The sequence below is a fragment of the Mytilus trossulus genome, chromosome 9 (genome assembly GCF_036588685.1).
Source record: "Mytilus trossulus isolate FHL-02 chromosome 9, PNRI_Mtr1.1.1.hap1, whole genome shotgun sequence".
Classification (NCBI taxonomy): domain Eukaryota; kingdom Metazoa; phylum Mollusca; class Bivalvia; order Mytilida; family Mytilidae; genus Mytilus; species Mytilus trossulus.
This window is the reverse complement of record NC_086381.1, coordinates 56,026,323-56,048,750: the sequence shown is the minus strand read 5'-3', so window position 1 is coordinate 56,048,750 and position 22,428 is coordinate 56,026,323. Positions and strand designations below refer to the sequence as shown.

The window sequence follows — 22,428 nt, the reverse complement described above, 5'->3', positions numbered from 1 at the left end:
TTGGGAATAAAGAAAGCAAAAACTTTAACAAAAAGTGTTTATATTATAAATTTGCAAATATAAGCAACATAATACTATTATGTACACCACAAAGGTATATATAATTCAAATTGTTTGCCTAAACAAGTATTGCAATGAACCTATAACAAAGAAAATCTTACCTCATGAAAAGAGTGAACTATTCAGTCAGAATATGAAATATGTTTTCAGTTCTATTTTTCATAATAGAATAAACAAGACAAAGATTTCAAAACAATATTTTTTCATTTATTTAGAAATTTCATCATTTTGTTTCAGTGAAAGGACTTTATTCTTTGACTGTAAAATATTATTATTATACATTCCAAAATAAGAATAATCTGTATTGTCATATAAACAAATAAAAAACATGTTTGTGACAATTTTTTTTTTTATATGTATATATAAAAAATATAAAAAAAACTTGTATACATTTAAAACATTTTACTACCAAACAGCATTCATTGTAACATACACATAACTTTATATTTATATATATTTATAATTTTAATCCTATAGGATTTTATTTTGTCCCATGGGATATTAAAAATCCCATGGGATAATAATAGTCCCATGGGATTTTTTTTGTCCCATGGGACAACAAATATCCCATGGGACTACAATAATCCCATGGGACCAAAAAAAATCCCATGGGATTTAACCAAAATCCCATGGGATAATGGTAAATCCCATGGGATTTTGCCCTGTCCCATGGGATATTGAAAATCCCATGTTTTCATAATTCAAATTGCAAAATAAATATGAAAGTGACAGTATACAACCAATGAAATTATTGAATCCCATGTAATTCTGCACATTTTGGTTATATACATGATATTGTAGCTCTTGTTTGAGGCGGCGGCGGATTTGCAAATGAGTGTTTTGCAAATTAAAAGTGTCCAGTGTTTATATATTCCCACACTTCAGACTGTCTATCAACGCTAGTGTACATTAACCTCAATTTCAATTATATATAGTCTTCTATGACATGTGCTATTGACCAATCACAAGAATTTGCGATCATCCGATGTTCAGTACTTTAATACTTTGAATAAAATCTTTCATTGTATATCATGGATATATATGCAAGTATACAACGTATACCAGACGTTTCTTAGATTGATTTTTTTTTCTCTCTCTCTCTCTTTTTTTTTTTATAAATCCCTTGTATCTTGTATCTGTATGTATTGGCACAAGCCAGCAACCTGTAGTTTAGTGGTTGTCGGTGGTTCATGTCTCGACCCACAGTTAAGATTTTGTAAATGTTTTTATGTTTAATTTGGCCAGTTGTTTGTGTGTAAATTGTTTCCCACTTTTCATGTCAAGCCTTTTATAGGCGACTAGTCACTTTACTGTATCGTGTTTTGCCATTGTGAAAGTTTCCTGTTGTTTGATCCACTCTATATTTAAATTAACATATATCACATCGCTTTGTTTTTAAATTATAAATCTGACTTTGAAAGTCTTGTTTTCCTGAACAAGCATGACATATTTTTCACTGGGGGTTAAATTTTGAAACAAACAGTCAATCAAATTACACTTTTGTTAATAAAGAGGAAAACCATTTTAAATTTATTCATTTGTTAGGTTGGGAGATAGGAGATTTCATATATGGTTGCCTTGTAAGAGCTGAAAAATAGACATAATTGGCGACATATTAAATCGAATAATAATGCCCTCTTCCCTTTCCCATCCTCCGAATTCATCTATAAATTTAAACCGACTATCACGAAATGGCACAATAGTGTTGAAAGTAGAGTTAAACATCATCAGTCATAATCCCTTCCCTAGAATACCTCAACTGGTTGTGTCCGTGTAGTTCATATATTTATCCACAAAAAAAAAACCATTTAAAAGCACTGGTCATATTTTAGTATATCTGCATTCATAAATTTATTAATGTAATTTAGACTAGACGACACCATGTTTGTTATAAGCATCTGCCATCTAAACTAACTATAAACTAGAGATTCTCAAGAGCCGGTGTCGCTCACCTTGGTCTATGTGCATATTAAACAATGGACACAGATAAATGCATGACAAAATTGTTGGTTTGGTGATGGTGATGTGTTTGTAGATCTTACTTAACTGAACATTTGTGTGCCACAATTATCTCTATTTATACTGCACTCGTTATATTTGAGAAGTCAAAATGCGTTGACTGTATATTTCTATGTCATATACAGTCACTGACCTGATATCACTTTTCCTCATGAATATTTAAATAGAAAATGTCGAATAATATTTAATTATTTATACGACATTTTCAACCCGTTCTTGTCGCCAATGAATACAACGATGCTTGGATGGACTCAACCTTGTTTCTTTTGCAATTATTGGAAAAACATATTCTATTTGTTAATATTTTTTGTTTGTAACCTATAAATAATTATGTTTTATGCTTATGGTTGATATTTTTAAAAGTCCATACTCAAACGATTTCGTTCACCATCGAGTGTGAGTTTCAACAGGTAAATATGTTCATTTCATTGTGCTGTATATTTCTCCGCGAGCATGATATGAGGCCCTTTTAAAGGAGATATTCCCCAATATTTAAATCAAATAAATAACCTTAACGCATTAAACAACTATTGAAAATGTTGTTTTAGATTGCAGCATAAAGACAATAATAGTGCATTGACTTGACATATCAACTATATAAGGATTCGGCCCGAAACGGGGAAATAGCTCTGCACAGCCTCGCATTTCCCCGTTTCTAAGCCTCATCCTTATATCGTTGATATGTCAAGTCAATGCACTATTATTGTCTATCTATAATGAACTTGGCCCAGTAATAACATTGGAAGATATTTTGTAAAAATTTACAAGAAATTATGAAAATTGATAAAAATAGACTATAAAGAGCAGAAAGATCTTCACCTGATAAACAATTTAACTCTCTGGTTTCAGAGATATAAGCCAAAATATACATTTTACCCCTATGTTCTGTTTTTATCCATGGCGGCCATCTTGGTTGCTTGGCTGGGTCATCGGACACATTTTTTAAACAAGATACCCTTATGATGATTGTGACCTAGTTTGGTTAAATTTGGCCTAGTAGTTTCAGACGGGAAGATTTTTGTAAAAGTTTTCGGACGACGGCCGACGCCAAGTGATAAAAAAAGCTCACTTGGCCCTGTGGGCCAGGTGAGCTAAAAAGGAAGAGGCGGAAGACGTTTGTCTCCCAAGAACTGCTTGCAGCGAAAAGAACTAAAGAACGAAAAAAATATCAAGAATTCAAGATTTAAATTATTGGTTCCGCATGAATGCACACGGGTTTTAAGGGGATGATGAGAGGTGACCTTAGGTGACACCCTTCGCTCAAAAACAAGATAAAAGTCTATGGGGCGCTAGAAGTACATATTTGCCTAAACCACCAGGATATTCTACTAACACATTTATGCAGTCTGTATGTATGGTGTCTCTGACTGTTAAATGCAGTCTGTATATATGGTGTATGTGGTTATAAGATGTTATCTGTGGTTGTTAGATGTAGTCTATATATGCATGTTGTCTGTGGTTGTAATATGTAGTCTAACTCTTCATATATATAATGATGTCTTTGGCAGTTAGTTAAAGTCTGTATATTTATGACGTCTGCGGTTGTTAGATTTAGTCTTTACATGGTATCTGTTGTTGTTAGATGTAGTCTATATATGGTGTCTGTGATTGTTAGATTTAGTGTTTATATGGTGTCTGTTGTATTTAGATAAAGTCTGTATAGATATGATGTCTGTGGTTAGATTTAGTTTTTATATGATGTCTGTGGTTGTTAGATGTAGTTTTTACATGGTATACATCTATTGTTGTTAGATGTCTATAAATGGTGTCTGTGGTAGTTAGATAAAGTCTGTATTGATATGGTGTCTGTGTTATGTAGATAAAGTCTATATATATATTGTGTATGTAGATATAGGAAGATTTGGTGTGAGTGCCAATGAGACAACTCTCCATCCAACTGTGGTTGTTAAATGTAGTCTAATTATGGTATCTGTTGTTGTTAGATGTAGTCTATATATGGTGTCTGTGGTAGTTAGATAGTCTTTATATGGTGTCTGTGGTAGTTATACGTCTGTGTATATATGGTGTATGTGGTTGTTAAATGTAGTCTTTATATGGTATCTGTGGTAGGCAGATGTAGTCTGTATATAGGTGTTATACCACCAAATCATGGTACGTCGCATCTGGTTGCATACGAAAGTAGGCCTAAAAAAATATTCCCTTGAATTTGACAGTTGTAGAAAATTAACCCTGCATTTCAATGCACTAAAATTTTTCTGAGTCTTAAATGTTGGAAGTCTGAAAACATCATTATTTTTTTATTTGATGGTCTTATAAAATATTTTGGAACGTTCTGGTTACATAGCTACCAAAGCAGGTAACCAGTAAATAACAGTGTAAAAATTTACTTCCCGTGTTGGTTACTTTCTTATATGCAATGAAATGTAGCGAGAAATGTTCACTGTATCACTGGAAAGGATTAAACTTTATACATGCAAAGTATTTCTTTGATTGAAATAAAGGTAAATTCTGTACAATTTTTTTTAAAGTGCCAATTTAACAAAGACTAATAGGGAAAAATCAATGGTGGTATTACACCTATATATGGTGCATGTGGTAGTTAGATACAGTCTTTATATGGTATCTGTGGTAGTTAAAAGTCTGTGTACATATGGTGTCTGTGGTTGTTAAATGTAGTCTTTATATGGTATCTGTGGTAGGTAGATGTAGTCTTTATATGGTGTCTGTGGTTATTATATGTAGTCTTTATATGGTGTCTGTCAACGTATAACAAAAAAGAAGTTGTTTTATATGGTAGATATAGGAAGATGTGGTGTGAGTGCCAATGAGACAACTTATATGGTGTCTGTTTTTGTTAGATACAGTCTGTATATGGTGTCTTTGGTTATTAGATGAAGTCTGTATATGGTGTATGTGGTGTTAGATACGGTCTGTATATGGTGTATGTAGTTGTAAGGACAGTCTCACTCTGTATTTGGTTTCTTCGGTTGCAAGATGCATTCCGTATATGATGTATGTGGTTATTAGATAATGTCTATATATAACAAAATAAAAGTAGAACATGTGGTATGATTGCCAATGACACAAACTCTCTAGGGGGACCAAAACAATGAAGTGTTACAACTTTGAAATCGTATAAGAGTAAACGAGGAGTGTAAACGTAATAGTAAATGTATGTTTTCAATTATTTAGTGACAAGGATTGACTTTTAAAGGTATGCAAAGGAAAGTAATTGCTTTTCATATGTTTATTATTTGCAATCAAGTCTATACGATATGGCAGCGAACACAATCATGATCATGATGTGATGTGATTTAAACCCACTAAAATTAAGCAACGCTGATCTTTATTTTTAACTTGATACTCCGAAAGGTTTTCGTGCAGAAGGACACAGGTCACCATACCAAGTCCCATTAACTAGTACGATTGGGCTGACCAGTATTTTCCTATTGAACAATTACTTGCTTTGAATCGAATGTTTATCCATAGTACGAACATATAATATGATAATTGCATGTCTTTTGCTGGACTTCTGATGCACGTAGTTTTACATTTATTTCAAGGTAGCACTGTACAGTTAGAAAAACATTAATTAAAATTGAACCACAAAATGTTTCATCATCCTCTATTCCTATTTTTCAAATACATTAACCTAACTGTTTGTGTTATACATGTTCAAATGTATCTTTCATAGATTTTATTTTCAAAAGTTAAAAGAGTGAAATATAACTCCTGTTTTGTGTCTCCATGGGAACATTTTGCATTAATTTACGTATTAAATTGCAAAAAGAAGGGTGAAAATGTCACATATTCCCCCAAAATTTGAATCAAACTAGAAGTTTAATGCCTTTCAGTGATACCTTTTCAGTAACTATTGACAATAATCAACCAAATGATCAAATAAACAAGAGGCTCTCAAGAGCCTGAATCGCTCACCTAATTTTGTTTGTTTAAATCTCTCATCAATGATTATTTTGGCTTTTCAATTTATTTAAATGTTCTTTGAATCGTCCTATTTTCTTCAAAAGCAAAAAAAAATCATTTTCTCCTATGTTCTATTTTAGCCATAGGAGCTATGTTTCTTGACATACAAGGAAATAAAATATAAAATTTATACTAGTTACTCTGAAACTCATTTAGCCTACGTTTGGCTGAAATTGATACAGCAGTTTCAAAGGAGAAGATTTTTTAAAGTAAGTCAACTTTTTTGATTGAGTTAAGTCTGCCAATTGATATTTTATCGTATGTTTTTCTATGTTGTGATGTTATGCTATTGTTTCAGAAAAAGGGAGAAGGTTTGGGCCCATTAAAACGTTAAATCCCGCTGCAAATGTTTGCACCTGTCCTAAGTCAGGAATCTGATGTACAGTAGTTGTCGTTTGTTTATGTAATATATACGTGTTTCTCGTTTCTCGTTTTGTTTATATAGATTAGACCGTTGGTTTTCACGTTTGAATGGTTTTACACTAGTAATTTTGGGGCCCTTTATAGCTTGTTGTTAGGTGTGAGCCAAGGCTCCGTGTTGAAGGCCGTACTTTAACCTATAATGGTTTAATTTTTAAATTGTTATTTGGATGGAGAGTTGTCTCATTGGCACTCACACCACATCTTCCTATATCTATTGATGAAAAAAGTCTTTAAAGGGCAATAACTCCTTAAGGGGTCAATTGACAATTTTGTTCATATTGACTTATTTGTAGATCTTACTTTGCTGCTTAACATTTTTGCTATTAACAGTTTATCTATAATAATATTCAAGATAATAACCAAAAACTGCAAAGTTTCTTTAAAATCATCAATTCAGGGGCATTATACCTGCAAAACCAGTTACCCGATTCGGCTGAAAATTTCAGGATAGGTAGACCTTGACCTAATAAATACTTGAACCTGTTGTCTTATTTGCTCTAAATGCTGGAAGTTTTGAGATATAAGCCAAACACTGCATTTTAACCTGTTTTCTATTTTTGGCCATGACGGCCATGTCTTTTGACGAAATAGAAAATAAAACACAAACTTTATTTTATACACTTTACTGATCATTCAGTTGAAGTTTGGTTGAATTTGGTTGAGTAGTTATAGAGGCCGGAGAAGATTTTTTAAAGTTAGCAAATATGATGAACAAATTGTGAAAAATTGTCATTTAAGGACAATAACCCCTTGAGGGGTCAATTGACAATTTTGGTCATATTGTAGATCTTACTTTGCTGATAATGTTTGCTGTTTACAGTTTATCTTTATCTATAATAATATTCAAGACAATGACCAAAAACTGCAAAATTTCTTTAAAATTACCAATTAAGTGGCAGCAACCCAACAATGGGTTGTTGGATTCATCTGAAAATTTCAGGGCTGATAGATCTTGACCTAATGAATATTTTTACCTGTGTCAGATTTGCTCTAAATGCTTTCGTTTTTGAGATATAAGCCCTAAAGCTGCATTTGACCCATTTGTTCTATTTTTAGCAATGGCGACCATGTTTGTTGATAGATCAAAACTTCGGATACAATTTATAAACTAGATACCATAAGGAACATTCAGTTAAAGTTTGGAAGTATTTGGCCTAGTAGTTTCAGAGGAGTAGATTCTTGAAATAGTTTACGACGACAGACGACGACGACAGACGACAGACGACGGACAACGACGGACGCCAAGTGATGGCATAAGCTCAAATAATTGACATGGCTATGCCAGGTGAGCTAAAAATGGGTGTCTCTCCCCCCCCCCCCCCATTTTTGTAGCAAAATTAATCACAAAGTTCGTGCAACAAAAAGTTGTAAAAAAATAACAATAATTGACAAACCATTGCCTGGTTTGGATATGCAAAGACAGACTGTCATACAGACAACAGCCATATTTCATACATTAAATACTCTTGATGCTCACTATGAAGGCTATTTTAAGCATCTTAATCATCAGCTATCCAAAAAAGAATTTTATTGAACACTACCTCTTATATTTGAAAAAGTGACCAAAATACGAATCTACACACCGAACTGTGGAGTGCTACCTAAATCATAGTTGTGGTTTAAATAGGAAGAACTAATGTACATGAATGTCGTGTATTTCCAGTACTTAGTATATCACTGTATTGAGCATGAGTTCTTTCTGTACATGTATTAGTAAAGTGCGTTGCTTTAAGCTTAGTCCATTATTATGCAAATGTTTTTTTTTTAAACAAAATTTGACAAACTCAGTGGCAGATCCAGAAATTTTCATGAATGGGGGCCAATTGAATGCCTAAGTGGGGGCCCGCTCCGGTCATAATTCATTCATTTCCTGTATAAGCAAATACAATTTCTCCCAAAAATAGTTCATGCATGTAGGTTCTCAGATACTATCAGATACAATCTCGTAAATTTAAACCAAATCATTCTGAAAAGCACCTAATGTGTTACTCTCCTCCTCTTTTTCTTTTAACTGGCATTTAATTTCAGGTATTTTATAAGAATCATTTGGTAAAACACAAAAACACACTAATACATTTTAGTGTTTGGTACAGGTAAAATTGAGAAAGGAATGGGGAATGTGTCAAAGCGTTAACAACATGACCATAGAGCAGACACCAGCTGAAGGCCATAAATTGGTCTTCAATGTAGAGAGAAACTCCAACACCTTAATGCGTCCTTCAGCTGGCCCCTTAAAAAATATGTATACTAGTACAGTGATAATGGACGTCATACTAAACTCCAAATCATACACAAGAAACTAAAATTAAAAATCATACAAGACTAACAAAGGCCAAAGGTAGAGTGTCGCTTTGCTACAGTTGAACATAGCACAGTTTAATGCTGAATAAAGGAGAGAACTCTTTTTCTTAGAAATATAGGTAAACATTCAAACAATCTGAACTGTGTCCACACTTGTTTCCCTAGTAAAACTTGACATGTGTTTTCTTTAATAAGTCTATAGATGGCTGCTTGAAGACGTAATATGCAGGTTGAAAAAACATAAATAGTTAAAACGGCTTAAACAGACAAATCTATGTAACAATAAAGCAACATTAGGTAATATGACTCTAGGCATTTCATTTGCCAGGTTATTTCTATACCAGCTTTTATCTACTGTGTAACTACAATAACAGGCCCTAGATACCTTAATTGGAATCGAAAGTGGATAATGGCAAAATCTAACGATTTGTTAGACTTCATACAACCAAAGTATGTTTTATTGTGCAGTAATATAAAAGAATTGACACGAATATTCACCATTCCAATGTTAAGGAAACATTTGAATAATTGGTCTTGCACTGATCTACCAACAGACATAAAACAACATAGATTCAAAGACGTTGAATTAACGAGAGATAAATCGTACTTTAGAAAAACGAAAACCCGCTCAAATCACAAATGAACATTAAATATCTTAAATTGATGCTATAAAGGTTTCTTAATTTTTGTTACGTTCGAAAGATGTGTTTTTCAATACTGCAGTAACCAATCGGCATTGTAATGAGAAACAAACGTGTTTCTCTTCTTCTCGACTTGTTCGTGCATTTACCTGTTTACATTAGCTTCTAACGACGAATGAAAAGTAGCTATACAGATATTTGTATCTCACTTAATAAGTCAAAGTTTGGTGACTATGTTACGTTGAACGCATTGATCCCATCGATCAGGAAATAAATGAATAAAACATATATACAATTAAGTCTGTCTTATATCATAACTTACATCTTTGATTGACAATGAGGGTCGGTTAATAACAAATCTGTTTATTTTTACTGGTTTTGTATATGTTCAGCAATGTTAAATAACGTGTATTGTATCAAATCATATGAATACCCTGAAAAATACCAAGGGTTTAGACTCAAAGAAAACAAGTAAGATTTCCCCAGTTTTTTTGTTGAATACAAGTAGGTGCAATTTTGGTACTCGGAGCAATTTGGGTACTGTGACGTTATATACCTTCCAAATATCGTGGTTTATGTGAAACCATGCCCCCTTTTATACTCAGTGACGTGAGTGACAGACATACTATATCATACATTGTGTTCCTCTTTAATTTAGCAACACTCTGTCCAGTTCATTACGAATGAAACGGATTGGCTGAGTTGACAGCAAATAAGATTTGATTGTACTTAATATTTTGTTAATGTATGACACGTTGAACTCGATGGTCATTTTTATGGAAAAGTGTTTGTTTATTGTAACAGATATGAAAAATGACTGAATGATACTCAGCTACATCATGAAGGAATAGACCAATATGGTATATTTAAATGTGACGAACTGTTATCAATTTAATGATGACTCAGGCATAGGAAAGACTTGTTAAAAGAAACAGTAGGCATTTATTCTTTGCTATTTATATAATACTAAATACAACAGAACATTTTCATTCAATATTTACATCGATTCTGACAAAAAAGAAGCATAATCAACGAAAAACAAGAAAATTAGTATGTACACATTATGCACTTCAATGTTGTTCTTTGCATCAACATATCAAATATCTTATGCGCGTATATATTCGGGTCCATATATTCGACAACATGGTGAAATAACCGATAATTATCATGATGAATAAACGTTAAATCTGTAAATGTCTATCGATTTAACAAATGTTGTGATATTACGCCTGATAATAAGTTGAACAGTTCTTTGGCCTGTGTTGGAGTTTCAATGACATCGAATTCTTCGATATCTAAAAACGTGAGAGTATTTATTAATTGTCTAAATTCTTCTTTAGTGCCTCTAGGTAGAACAGCATCCGTGTATATATCAGTTAAGTAATTCAATACAACTATGTCGCACGGCAATTCATAAGAGCAGTCATATTTATCGTAAATAAAAGGTTGGTAGTACATAACGTCAGGTATACCATGTGGACATTCAACATTTCTTTGAGATCTTATTCTGTGTGAATTCCATGATTGTAGAAACATGTCTAAATGTCTCTGAATAAGTGGTAGGAAACAAAACCGTATGCATTCAAGATGCACAGGGTCGGCATTGTTTAGTATACCTTCATCTACCATATCTTTAAACAAATTCCTCCAAAATGTTGTGAAATTTCGCATCAGAAAACTCCATAGCATTTCGATCTTTTGGTTGGCCGTTGATCTTCCTATTGAAACACTTCTATGTCCTGCCATGCTATCAGTATGAAATGATCTCAAAGCTATTTGAATACGTTCAACTATAACATTTTCAGTTCCTGCATCCATGCGTACTACCCTTGGAACCCTCTTGCTTGTCTTCAAATACTCAAGAAAATGTCCTGCAACTATACGGGGATTTTTATTTGAACTTGTAGCCTTCAGCCAAAGTATCTTTCTTGAAAAACCGTCGATTCCACCATGGACAGATATTCCAAACGGCTTTAACTTATCATATCCATCGACGTGGATGCAAAAGCTCGGTCCGTTACTTGTGTATCGTCTTCTTGTAAGCCTATGTCTTTGTATCCTTAAAACGCCGACTCCGTCAATAGCTTTCAAAACTATCCTAATCGTGTGTTGAGAAGCTCTTACGCCTAGGCAGCGAAGTACATTCCATAAAGATCGATAACCTATATTGGTATATCCTGCATTTCTTAACTGTAAAATTTTTGTAACAATATCAGCAATAGCACTTTCAACTCCTCTTTTTTGCAATCTCAAACGTTTTTTAATTCTATAAAATGATCTTTCGCTCAGCATTATATGATGTATGTTTAGTAAAAACCCGAGTACTTCTTTTGTTGTAAACGAAAAACTTGTATAGTATACAACTAGTTCGTCTAATGATGCATCTATGTCTGGATATGGAATAGCACTGGCCTTGCAGAACAGGAGAAGAGCAAGTACCATCTGAAACATAAAGGTGTACAACTTAGAACTTTAGACTGCTATTTTATTGCATTTGTTCCACTGAAATGGTCTTATCCGATGTATAGTAAACTTGGGGAAGATGTTCGGATAGCTTTAAAGATTGGATCAAAATGAATGTATGCAAAGATATTTATCAGTAGATAACTGTAATATATTTTAAGCTGCGACGGCAGCAATTCGCGATTGGATGGTCGCAAATTAACTTTACTGGCAACGCGTTGGCAGAGCCAGTAAATGGGTATTTGCGATCTTCAAATCACCAATTGATGCCGTGAAGCTTAAAATAAATATTGTTATCTTCATTCTTATGAAACTGAGAGAAAACTCAAATCATAAATTTAAAATCTGCCATGCATCGTATGCGCTTGTGTGTACATTAATATCATAACATCAATTGTCAATTGATGCCATGAAAATTAATGACGTTATCCTATCAAATGGAACTAAAATACTGAACTCCGATGAAAATTCAAGACGGAAAGTCCCTTATCAAATGACAAAACTCATCAAACGGATGGACGACTGTCATATTCCTGACTTGGTACAGGCATTTTCAAATGAAGAAAATGTAGGATTGAACCTGGTTTTATAGCGCTAAACCTCTCACTTGTATGACAGTCGTATCAAATTCCATTATATATAAAACGATGTACATGTATGAACAAAACAGACATAATAGATCAAATAGTCACAATATTGGTATAGCAGTCATACTTGTGTCACAATCTCAAAACAAACAAATATTTAACAAAAAGTCACCTATCAAATTAAAAACCCGCAAAGGGTTGCTAGCGAACTCGTACGAGCTTTCTTAAAACTGTTTTTTCTTCAATGCCAATTTTATAGGTCTTATTTTGAGGTTAATGTTGGAGTATGTAAATGAATGTTGAAATATGCAAATGACTTAAGGTTAATTTTGTTCTACCGAACAGATTATATTGAAAATCTATCACGATGTTAATGTTGATTAAAGAAACTTATATTATTTTAAGGTTTGTGTGGAAAATTTGGATTGTACTTTCCACCGTTTCTTAATCACAGTTACCTTCTTGACCAGACTAACATCCGCCCCTTTTTATTTTTGCTTATTTCTAACTTCCTCTGTGGTAGGTTTTTTGACATAAAAGTAATAATCAAAAACATTTTAAATTAAACCACGGAAAGTCATGAGCAATACAAATCTATTTCAAATAATTCATGCTCTTAGTAGTTCAAATGTAAAGAAACTGTATTTTTGCTCATTTTGATATGCATGCAAGGTGTAAAAACTAAAGTTGATTATTGTCCTTTCTTCCTTTCAGGCTGTATCGGAACCAAACAATTTATTTAATCTATTTCCCTTTGGATCAGAAAGCACTACTAAAAAATATTTTTTGATGACACATGTAAAATTGTATATGATTTGATATGGTTAACCATATATGCCTGTTATAAACAGGTCGGGAACTCTAGATTTTCTGACGTGAGAATATTTTGCATAGTAAAATGTAGTAACTTCCAAAAACAGAAGGCTGATATGGCCTTAAAATACTGACCAATCGACTCAATAAACTACAATGCATTGTAAGCTACTTCGAGTTTACTATGACTCGGAAACACATGGAATTAGTAGGAAAACTGTCCACTATTATAGTTTCTCGGACTCTCAGAATAGATGGTGTTGTTCTGTGAATATGTCTAATGTAAAAAACATAACATAATATTCAATTTGCATGTTCAGATTAAAATAAGAATTGTTTACTGGCTTCACGATTCTATTTTCCCTTTCGCCTTGTAAAAGTAGTTGAACTGTTTTTTATACGCCTGTCAAAATTTTGACGGACCTATTATGGTATATAATTGTCGTCTGTCCGTCCGTTTTGTTCAGTGGTTTAGGTTGGTCTTGCAGTTGCGAATAAGAAATGAATACCCGTTGATAAGGGATGGCAAAGTCCATGTTTTGTTATGGCAAACCCCAAAAAATATAAATTTCAATCAATATATATATGAAATAAAAGGTGCACAGAGGCATTATATTATAAATAATTTGTGAAAGTTTTATTAAGTGATTACTATATCATGACCCCCACGTTTCAAGTGGGTGGTATAAAAAGAACAGACAGTAGCTATCATGTTAATACCATGAACTATTTACTTACCAAAAGCATTGTTCAGAATGAGGGGTAGCTTCCTTTGAATGTAGCCTTCTCTAGTCAAAAGAATTCATACGGGAGAAAATGGTCTGGTTGATCGGGTGTTGATCATAACGAAAATGGCCGTTTAATGGCTGCTCACGCTACATATGTAAATTGAAATGTGCTATCGCCATAATTATGATGACTTAGCTTTAACTTCCGAAATTTAAAGCGAAAAAAATCGTAAATCGCGTTAATTAAGTGGTACTGTTTTACAGAATAAAATCATCGCAATAACAAAGACGTCTTGTTGTTAGATATAACGAAATATTGCCATAAATAAGGCGACTTGTGGTATATATATAGCAAATATTGCGATAATTAAGTCTTCTTAGTGTTAAATTTAACAAATCATTGCGCTAAATAAAGTGCCTTGTTGTTAGATACAGCGAATTATTGCGATAAATAAGGCGTCATCTTGCAATATACAAAACATTATCGCAATAATTATCAAATATGGTTTAGTTATAAACAATTACACAAGGCAGCTCCAGGCTTCCGTAGATATCTCTATAAGTTAATAAGATATCTCTAAAAGTTTATAATATATCTCTATTAGTTTATAAGATATCTCTATTAATTAATAAGATATCTTATAAAGTATATAAGATATCTTACTTCTTTATAAAGATATCTTTTAAATACATACTTTATAAGATATCTTATTAATTAATAGAGATATCTTATTAATTAATAGAGATATCTTATTAATTAATAGAGATATCTTATAAACTAATAGAGATATCTTATTAACTTATGGAGATATCTTATTAAGTAAATAAGATATCTCTATTATCAACAATATAAAGGATATCTTATATAGTTAATAAGATATCTTATGAATTAATAGAGATATCTTATATTTTAAATAAGATATCTTATGAATTAATAGAGATATCTTATATATTTAATAAGATATCTTTATAAACATTTTAATAAGATATCTTATTTAATATATAAGATATCTTATTTAATATATAAGATATCTTATTTAATATATAAGATATCTTATTTAATATATAAGATATCTTATTTAATAAATCAGATATCTCAATTAATATATAAGATATCTCATTTTGTTATTAAGATATCTCAATTAGTTTATAAGATATCTTATTTAACTAAATAAGATATCTCGAAATTGAATAAATATAATAACGGCGCGCCATACAGTCATGCAGATATATCCATTTGTTCGGAACAAATCTAAACTTACGTATATACGTAACTGTATGTATGTATATCAGTGAAGAGGCCAAAACGAACGAAAAAACGAACGGACAGAAGGACGAACGACCGAACGGACCCACAGACCAGAAAACATAATGCCCCTCTTCTATCGTAGGTGGGGCATAAAAATCTGAATGCATTTAAGATTTGAGTGCTTCTTTTTGTAACTTCATTGGGGTGTAAAAGGGTTGACCGAAGTACATATTGTATCTAAAAATGTGCACACGGTCAACGCTTTTACAACCCTACGAAGTTACTAAAAGAAGCATTTATTACTTATAATTACGTTTTGCAGCTGAAGTGAATGTAATCAATAATTATAGGCAACAAAACGGCATTCAATGGACCTTCAACAATTAGAGAAACGCATATGGAATAATCGTCGATAAAATGTATAAGAAGTAAGAGAGAAACAGTTCAATTAAGAAAAGAAACAACCTTATTTATCACAAAAGGATTTACTTAAAACAAATATGACAGACATGCCCTTGTATTAACCAAACTTGACTGCAGACAGTCATCACGAACATGTTAGAAGGCACCAACCCTCCACTAACAACACTTGTTTCTAAAACAAGATTAAGACATGCATTGAAAGGTCTAGCTAGATAAACATATTCTGTATGTATGTGCCTGTCCTAAGTGAGAAGCCTATAATTCGGGGATTGTCGTTTGCCGTTTATGTGTTGCATATTTGTTTTTTTTTTGTTCAATTTTACATAAATTATGCCCTTAGTTTTTTCGTTTGAATTGTTTTACATTATCATTTTGTGGCCTTTTGTAGCTGACTATGCGGTTTTGGCTTTGTTCATTGCTGAAGGCCGTACTGTGACCTATAATTGTTAATCTCTGTGTTATTTTGGTCTCTTGTTGAGAGTTGTCTCATTGGCGATCATACCACATCTTTTTTTACATGAAACAACGTCAACCACTGATCTACAGGATCTTGACTTGAGACAGGCATTAAAAACTTGTTATTAGACACCAACCCTCCACCAACATCAATAATTATTGTTTCTAAAACTACACGGAAAGGTTTAGCTAGCTTTAAAAAAACAGGTTCAATCCACCATTCTCTACATAAGAAAATACCTGTAACAAGTCAGGAAGATGACAGTTGTTATCCATTCGTTTGATGTGTTTGAGCTATCATGGATTTTGCCATTCAATTAGGTATACATGTAAATACTTTCCGTTTTGAATTTTCTTAGGAGTTCAGTATTTTTGTGATTTTACATTTTAGTAAAATATTGATAGACAAATTATTATCATAATAGTACAATGGAGGCAGCAAGTATAAAGTCAAAATACATGTAATACATGTAACGACAAACCAAGTCAACAAACTGTAAACGGAAATATTCAGTTCTTGTATTCATCAAAAGGAGAATAGTCTGTAAAAGCTGGTAACAGTATATAAAACGGAAAATGAATCTGATAGGCTTGTCGGTATAAAATTAATAAAATCTTAGACTCCATGACACTTTGCGAGATTTATGGATTTTGGTAGCGTCTGACTGAAAAAAACTATCGGAACTTCTCAATAAATTTACCACATAATTCTAATTGTAAAAGAAAATACAAGTTTTATCATGTTTATCATGAAGTAGATTCATTTTTTCCTATAAATTGACAAGAACAAAGTTTGATTTATTTGATGCGAAGTGTTTTATAATGATTTGTGATTTTTTTGTATTATCCTGTTTGTATTGTGTACCATTCTGTCAAACTCCCCTCGCCCCCTCCCCCTGAAATTAAATGGTCGTTTCCGTAGTTCAGCATGTTAATACTTTATTTACCCGTGCATACAGGATGTTGTTAAAATGAGTATAACACTGAGTCTGATACAATCTATACAAAATGCTCTACATTCGGAAACAGCAATCTTAATTCAAAATCGGGGTTATTGGTTTTTTCTGAGTCAGAAAATTTTACTATTTTTCGATGCTATCGAAGTAATTTTTTCTTCAATATTTAACGCTATAAGGTAAGGGGTAATCTGGTCTCGGAATGTTCGTTCCCTTAGTACAGCATAATAAAAAAAATGTTTAGTGCTTTTGAATGTAGCGTCTCTTAAAGAATCACTTTGGACTTTGTAAAAATCTGCTGTTCAGTGGTTGTCGTTTGTTGATGTGGTTCATAAGTGTTTCTATTTTCTCGTTTTTTTATATAGATTAAACCGTTGGTTTTCCCGTTTGAATGGTTTTACACTAGTTAATTTTTTGGGCCCTTTATAGCTTGCTGTTCGGTGTGAGCCAAGGCTACGTGTTGAAGACGATACCCTGACCTTTAATGGTTTACTTTCATAAATTGTGACTTGAATGGAGAGTTGTCTCATTGGCACGCATACCACATCTTCTTTATATTATAAAAAGAAGTGAAGACATTTATTGGTTGATTTTTGTTCATGGTATCAGAAAGTAAACGCATGTACAACATATTTCAATTCACTATATCATTATGACAGCGGTTAATTTCCTTATCTGTTCATTCCCCTTGCTGTTTTGATATCATGATTTTTGTTTAATATTATCTGAAATAAGGAAGAACGATTTCTTTCTTTTGTATTATGGAGCTATCTTTTGATTTTTATGGTGAGAAGAAAGGCGGAAGGAGGGTAGGTTGAAAATGTTGTCCTGTATTAATTTTTTTTAAAGTTCTACTCTCTCTCTCCTGACTTTTAAATTTAGACTCTATTCGGTCCTGTTTACCGCTATGGTGACATCCCATTAGTCCGACAAACATTATTCCGACAGCCCATTATTCCGACAACCCATTACTCCGACAGCCCATTATTCCGACAATGCGTTTTTCTTATGGTATGTATAGTTGTCCGTCTTAATTACAATTATTCTTTCCATGCGGGATATTTGTCTCAGTATATTGGAGTTGATACACATGCTTATAGCACCTGCACAGTCCTTACTCTGGTCCAATATTCGTTTTACGTGTCAATGTACTTTATTTATCTTTTTATTCCGTTGTTTGTGTGTCCAATATCAGTCTGTGCTGTTATATTTCGCTATTTTTTGCATGTGTGTCTTGATCTACCTTCTTTATTAAAAAGAAGATGTGGTATGATTTCCAATTACACAACTATCCACAAGAGACCAACATGACACAGACATTAACAACTATAGGTCACCGTACGGCCTTCAACAATGAGCAAAGGCCAAACCGCCAAACCGCATAGACAGCTATAAAAGGCCCCGATATGAAAATGTAAAACAAATTAAAACGAGAAAACTAACGGCCTTATTTGTATAAAAATATGAACGAAAAAACAAATATGTAACACATAAATAAACGACAACCACTGAATTACAGGCTCCTGACTTGGGACAGACACATAGATAAATAATGTGGCGGGGTAAAACATGTTAGCGGGATCCCAACCCTACCCCTAACATGCGACAGTGGTATAACAGTACATTTGTCAACATAAGAACGAACTATAAAAATCAGTCGAAAAAGACTTAACTCATCAGATGGACAAAAATACAAGTGGACGTGACCGGGTACTTGTACATCCCGACAACAAAAAGACACTAGGAACAGATCTGAGATTACTCGCAGTTATCTGAAAGCTAGTTCCAAGCCACTAACAACTAATAAAAAAAAATCATGCATCTAAGACATAACTAGATCTTCGGTTCCCCCCTTTTCGCATATCTGAGGAGTGAGGTTTCCCCACTATTAACTACACTGTTCCCCCCTCCCCCCATTAAAATCAAATGGTAGCTCCCTTAGATATAGAGTTGACACTGAAATTGTTTGTATCAGGTTTATTCCATTCATGAACTATAGAAGGAATAAACGATTCAGGGAAAGCCTACAAAAAGGAGCCACAATTCATGACTGTATATATATTTATCAAATGTTCAGTAGTTTTGCATATGTGAAAATTAGCCTGCTGTTTGATCCAACTTTGATGCGCACCCTTTATCGCATATATACCCTTTATCACACCTTTACTTTACTTTTTTTTTAACATGAAGTCAGTTTTTATTTATGTAAGCTTCAGAAAATCTTTCCTCAAAATAGGTCTAATAAAACGATCATTCGGGAGTGACATAATCTATCGAATAACGTCATTGTTTGGTATGTGACGTCACGAACGTCAAATTCTCATATTTTTTGGCACACTAAATGCAACTATAAAAAATACAAAACACACAAAAAAATACAATAATAAACAAAATATTATCAAAACAACAGCACGCAAATTGTAAGGTAACCTAGGTGCTAATTCGGATAAGTATAATTGAGGGGAAGCGAAATGGTGTAGACGTCCCTACGTCACGATTCATGAATTATGCAAATTCTATTTATATAGGCTGTTGATAAACGATTCTGAAAATACTAATGCTAAAAATAGAATATTCTCAACATATAAAACTTAGCACATCTCCTTGTCTTTATATGGTTACATTTTAGTATCAGATTGTTATCCCACTATACGTCAATTGTTCTCTGATGTTGGAAAGTTGTTACATTAGCAATCATACCACGTCTCCTTATTTTAAGATGGTTACATTCTAGTACCAGATTGTTTTACCATACATGTCAAATGGTCTCTGGTGGAAAGTTGTCGCATTTATGCAATCATACCACATCCCCTAATTTTTATATGGTTACATTTTAGTTTCAGATTGTTACCCCCTACATAAATTGGTCCCTGATAATTATCATAATTTGGTTGTTACCTTCTTTTATACAACAACGGGTTTATCATTGGTTGTTACATTTGTACCATCTTAAATACAACAACGGGTTTATCATAATTTGGATGTTACCGTCTTAAATACAACAACGGGTTTATCTTTTGTTGTTACCTTCTTTTATACAACAACGGGTTTATCATTGGTTGTTACCATCTTAAATACACCAACGGATTTATCTTTCGTTGTTGCAATCTTAAATACAACAACAGGTTTATCTTTTGTTGTTACCTTCTTAGATACAACAACGGGTTTATCATTGGTTGTTACCATCTAAAATACAACAACGGGTTTATCTTTTGTTGTTATCTTGGTTGTTACCATCTTAAATACAACAACGGGTTTATCGTTGGTTGGTAACATCTTAAATACAACAACGGGTTTATCATTGGTTGGTAACATCTTAAATACAACAACGGGTTTATCATTGGTTGGTACCATCTTAAATACAACAACAGGTTTATCATTGGTTGTTACCGTCTTAAATACAACAACGGGTTTATCTTTTGTTGTTACCTGCTTAAATACAACAACGGGTTTATCATTGGTTGTTACCATCTTAAATACAACAATGGGTGTATCATTGGTTGTTACATTTGTACCATCTTAAATACAACAACGGATTTATCATAATTTGGATGTTTTTTACCATCTTAAATACAACAACGGGTTTATCATAATTTGGATGTTACCATGTTAAATACAACAACGGGTTTATCTTTCGTTGTTACCATCTTAAATACAACAACGGGTTTATCTTTCGTTGTTACCTTCTTTTATACAACAACGGGTTTATGATTGGTTGTTACCATCTTAAATACACCAACGGATTTATTTTTCGTTGTTACAATCTTAAATACAACAACGGGTTTATCTTTTGTTGTTACCTTCTTAGATACAACAACGGGTTTATCATTGGTTGTTACCATCTTAAATACAACAACGGGTTTATCTTTTGTTGTTATCTTGGTTGTTACCATATTAAATACAACAACGGGTTTATCGTTGGTTGGTATCATCTTAAATACAACAACGGGTTTATCATTGGTTGGTACCATCTTAAACACAACAACAGGTTTATCATTGGTTGTTACCATCTTAAATACAACAACGGGTTTATCTTTTGTTGTTACCTGCTTAAATACAACAACGGGTTTATCATTCGTTGTTACCATCTTAAATACAAGAATGGGTTTATCATTGGTTGTTACCATCTTAAATACACCAACGGATTTATCTTTCGTTGTTGCAATCTTAAATACAACAACAGGTTTATCTTTTGTTGTTACCTTCTTAGATACAACAACGGGTTTATCATTGGTTGTTACCATCTTGAATACAACAACGGGTTTATCTTTTGTTGTTATCTTGGTTGTTACCATCTTAAATACAACAACGGGTTTATCGTTGGTTGGTAACATCTTAAATACAACAACGGGTTTATCATTGGTTGGTAACATCTTAAATACAACAACGGGTTTATCATTGGTTGGTACCATCTTAAATACAACAACAGGTTTATCATTGGTTGTTACCGTCTTAAATACAGCAACGGGTTTATCATTGGTTGGTAACATCTTAAATACAACAACAGGTTTATCATTGGTTGTTACCGTCTTAAATACAACAACGGGTTTATCATAATTTGGATGTTACCGTCTTAAATACAACAACGGGTTTATCTTTTGTTGTTACCTTCTTTTATACAACAACGGGTTTATCATTGGTTGTTACCATCTTAAATACACCAACGGATTTATCTTTCGTTGTTGCAATCTTAAATACAAAAACAGGTTTATCTTTTGTTGTTACCTTCTTAGATACAACAACGGGTTTATCATTGGTTGTTACCATCTTAGATACAACAACGGGTTTATCTTTTGTTGTTATCTTGGTTGTTACCATCTTAAATACAACAACGGGTTTATCGTTGGTTGGTAACATCTTAAATACAACAACGGGTTTATCATTGGTTGGTAACATCTTAAATACAACAACGGGTTTATCATTGGTTGGTACCATCTTAAATACAACAACAGGTTTATCATTGGTTGTTACCGTCTTAAATACAACAACGGGTTTATCTTTTGTTGTTACCTGCTTAAATACAACAACGGGTTTATCATTGGTTGTTACCATCTTAAATACACCAACGGATTTATCTTTTGTTGTTACCATCTTAAATACAACAACGGGTTTATCTTTCGTTGTTACCATCTTAAATACAACAACGGGTTTATCATGTTTTGTTACCATCTTAATTACAATAACGGTGACCTATAGTTGTTAATGTCTGTCATTTTGATCTTTTGTGGATAGTTGTCTCATTGGCAATTATACCACATCTTCTTTTTTATATTTATCATTCGTTGTTACAATCTTAAATAGACAGGAGAGTAAATTACTTGTAAACATCGCGAAACAAGGACTCCATCTTAAATACAACAACGG

At 32.9% G+C, this 22,428-nt stretch overlaps 1 protein-coding gene across 1 annotated transcript; it reads right to left on the bottom strand.

Moving 5' to 3' along the window:
* Window positions 1–10,470: 10,470 nt before the first annotated feature.
* LOC134684019 (uncharacterized) lies at window positions 10,471–14,430 on the bottom strand. The gene is made up of 2 exons (XM_063543316.1): window positions 13,991–14,430; window positions 10,471–11,831 (listed from the first exon to the last, which is right to left on the bottom strand). The coding sequence occupies exons 1-2, from the start codon at window positions 13,997–13,999 to the stop codon at window positions 10,587–10,589; spliced, it is 1,254 nt and encodes a 417-aa protein (XP_063399386.1). The 5' UTR covers window positions 14,000–14,430; the 3' UTR covers window positions 10,471–10,586.
* Window positions 14,431–22,428: the final 7,998 nt, after the last annotated feature.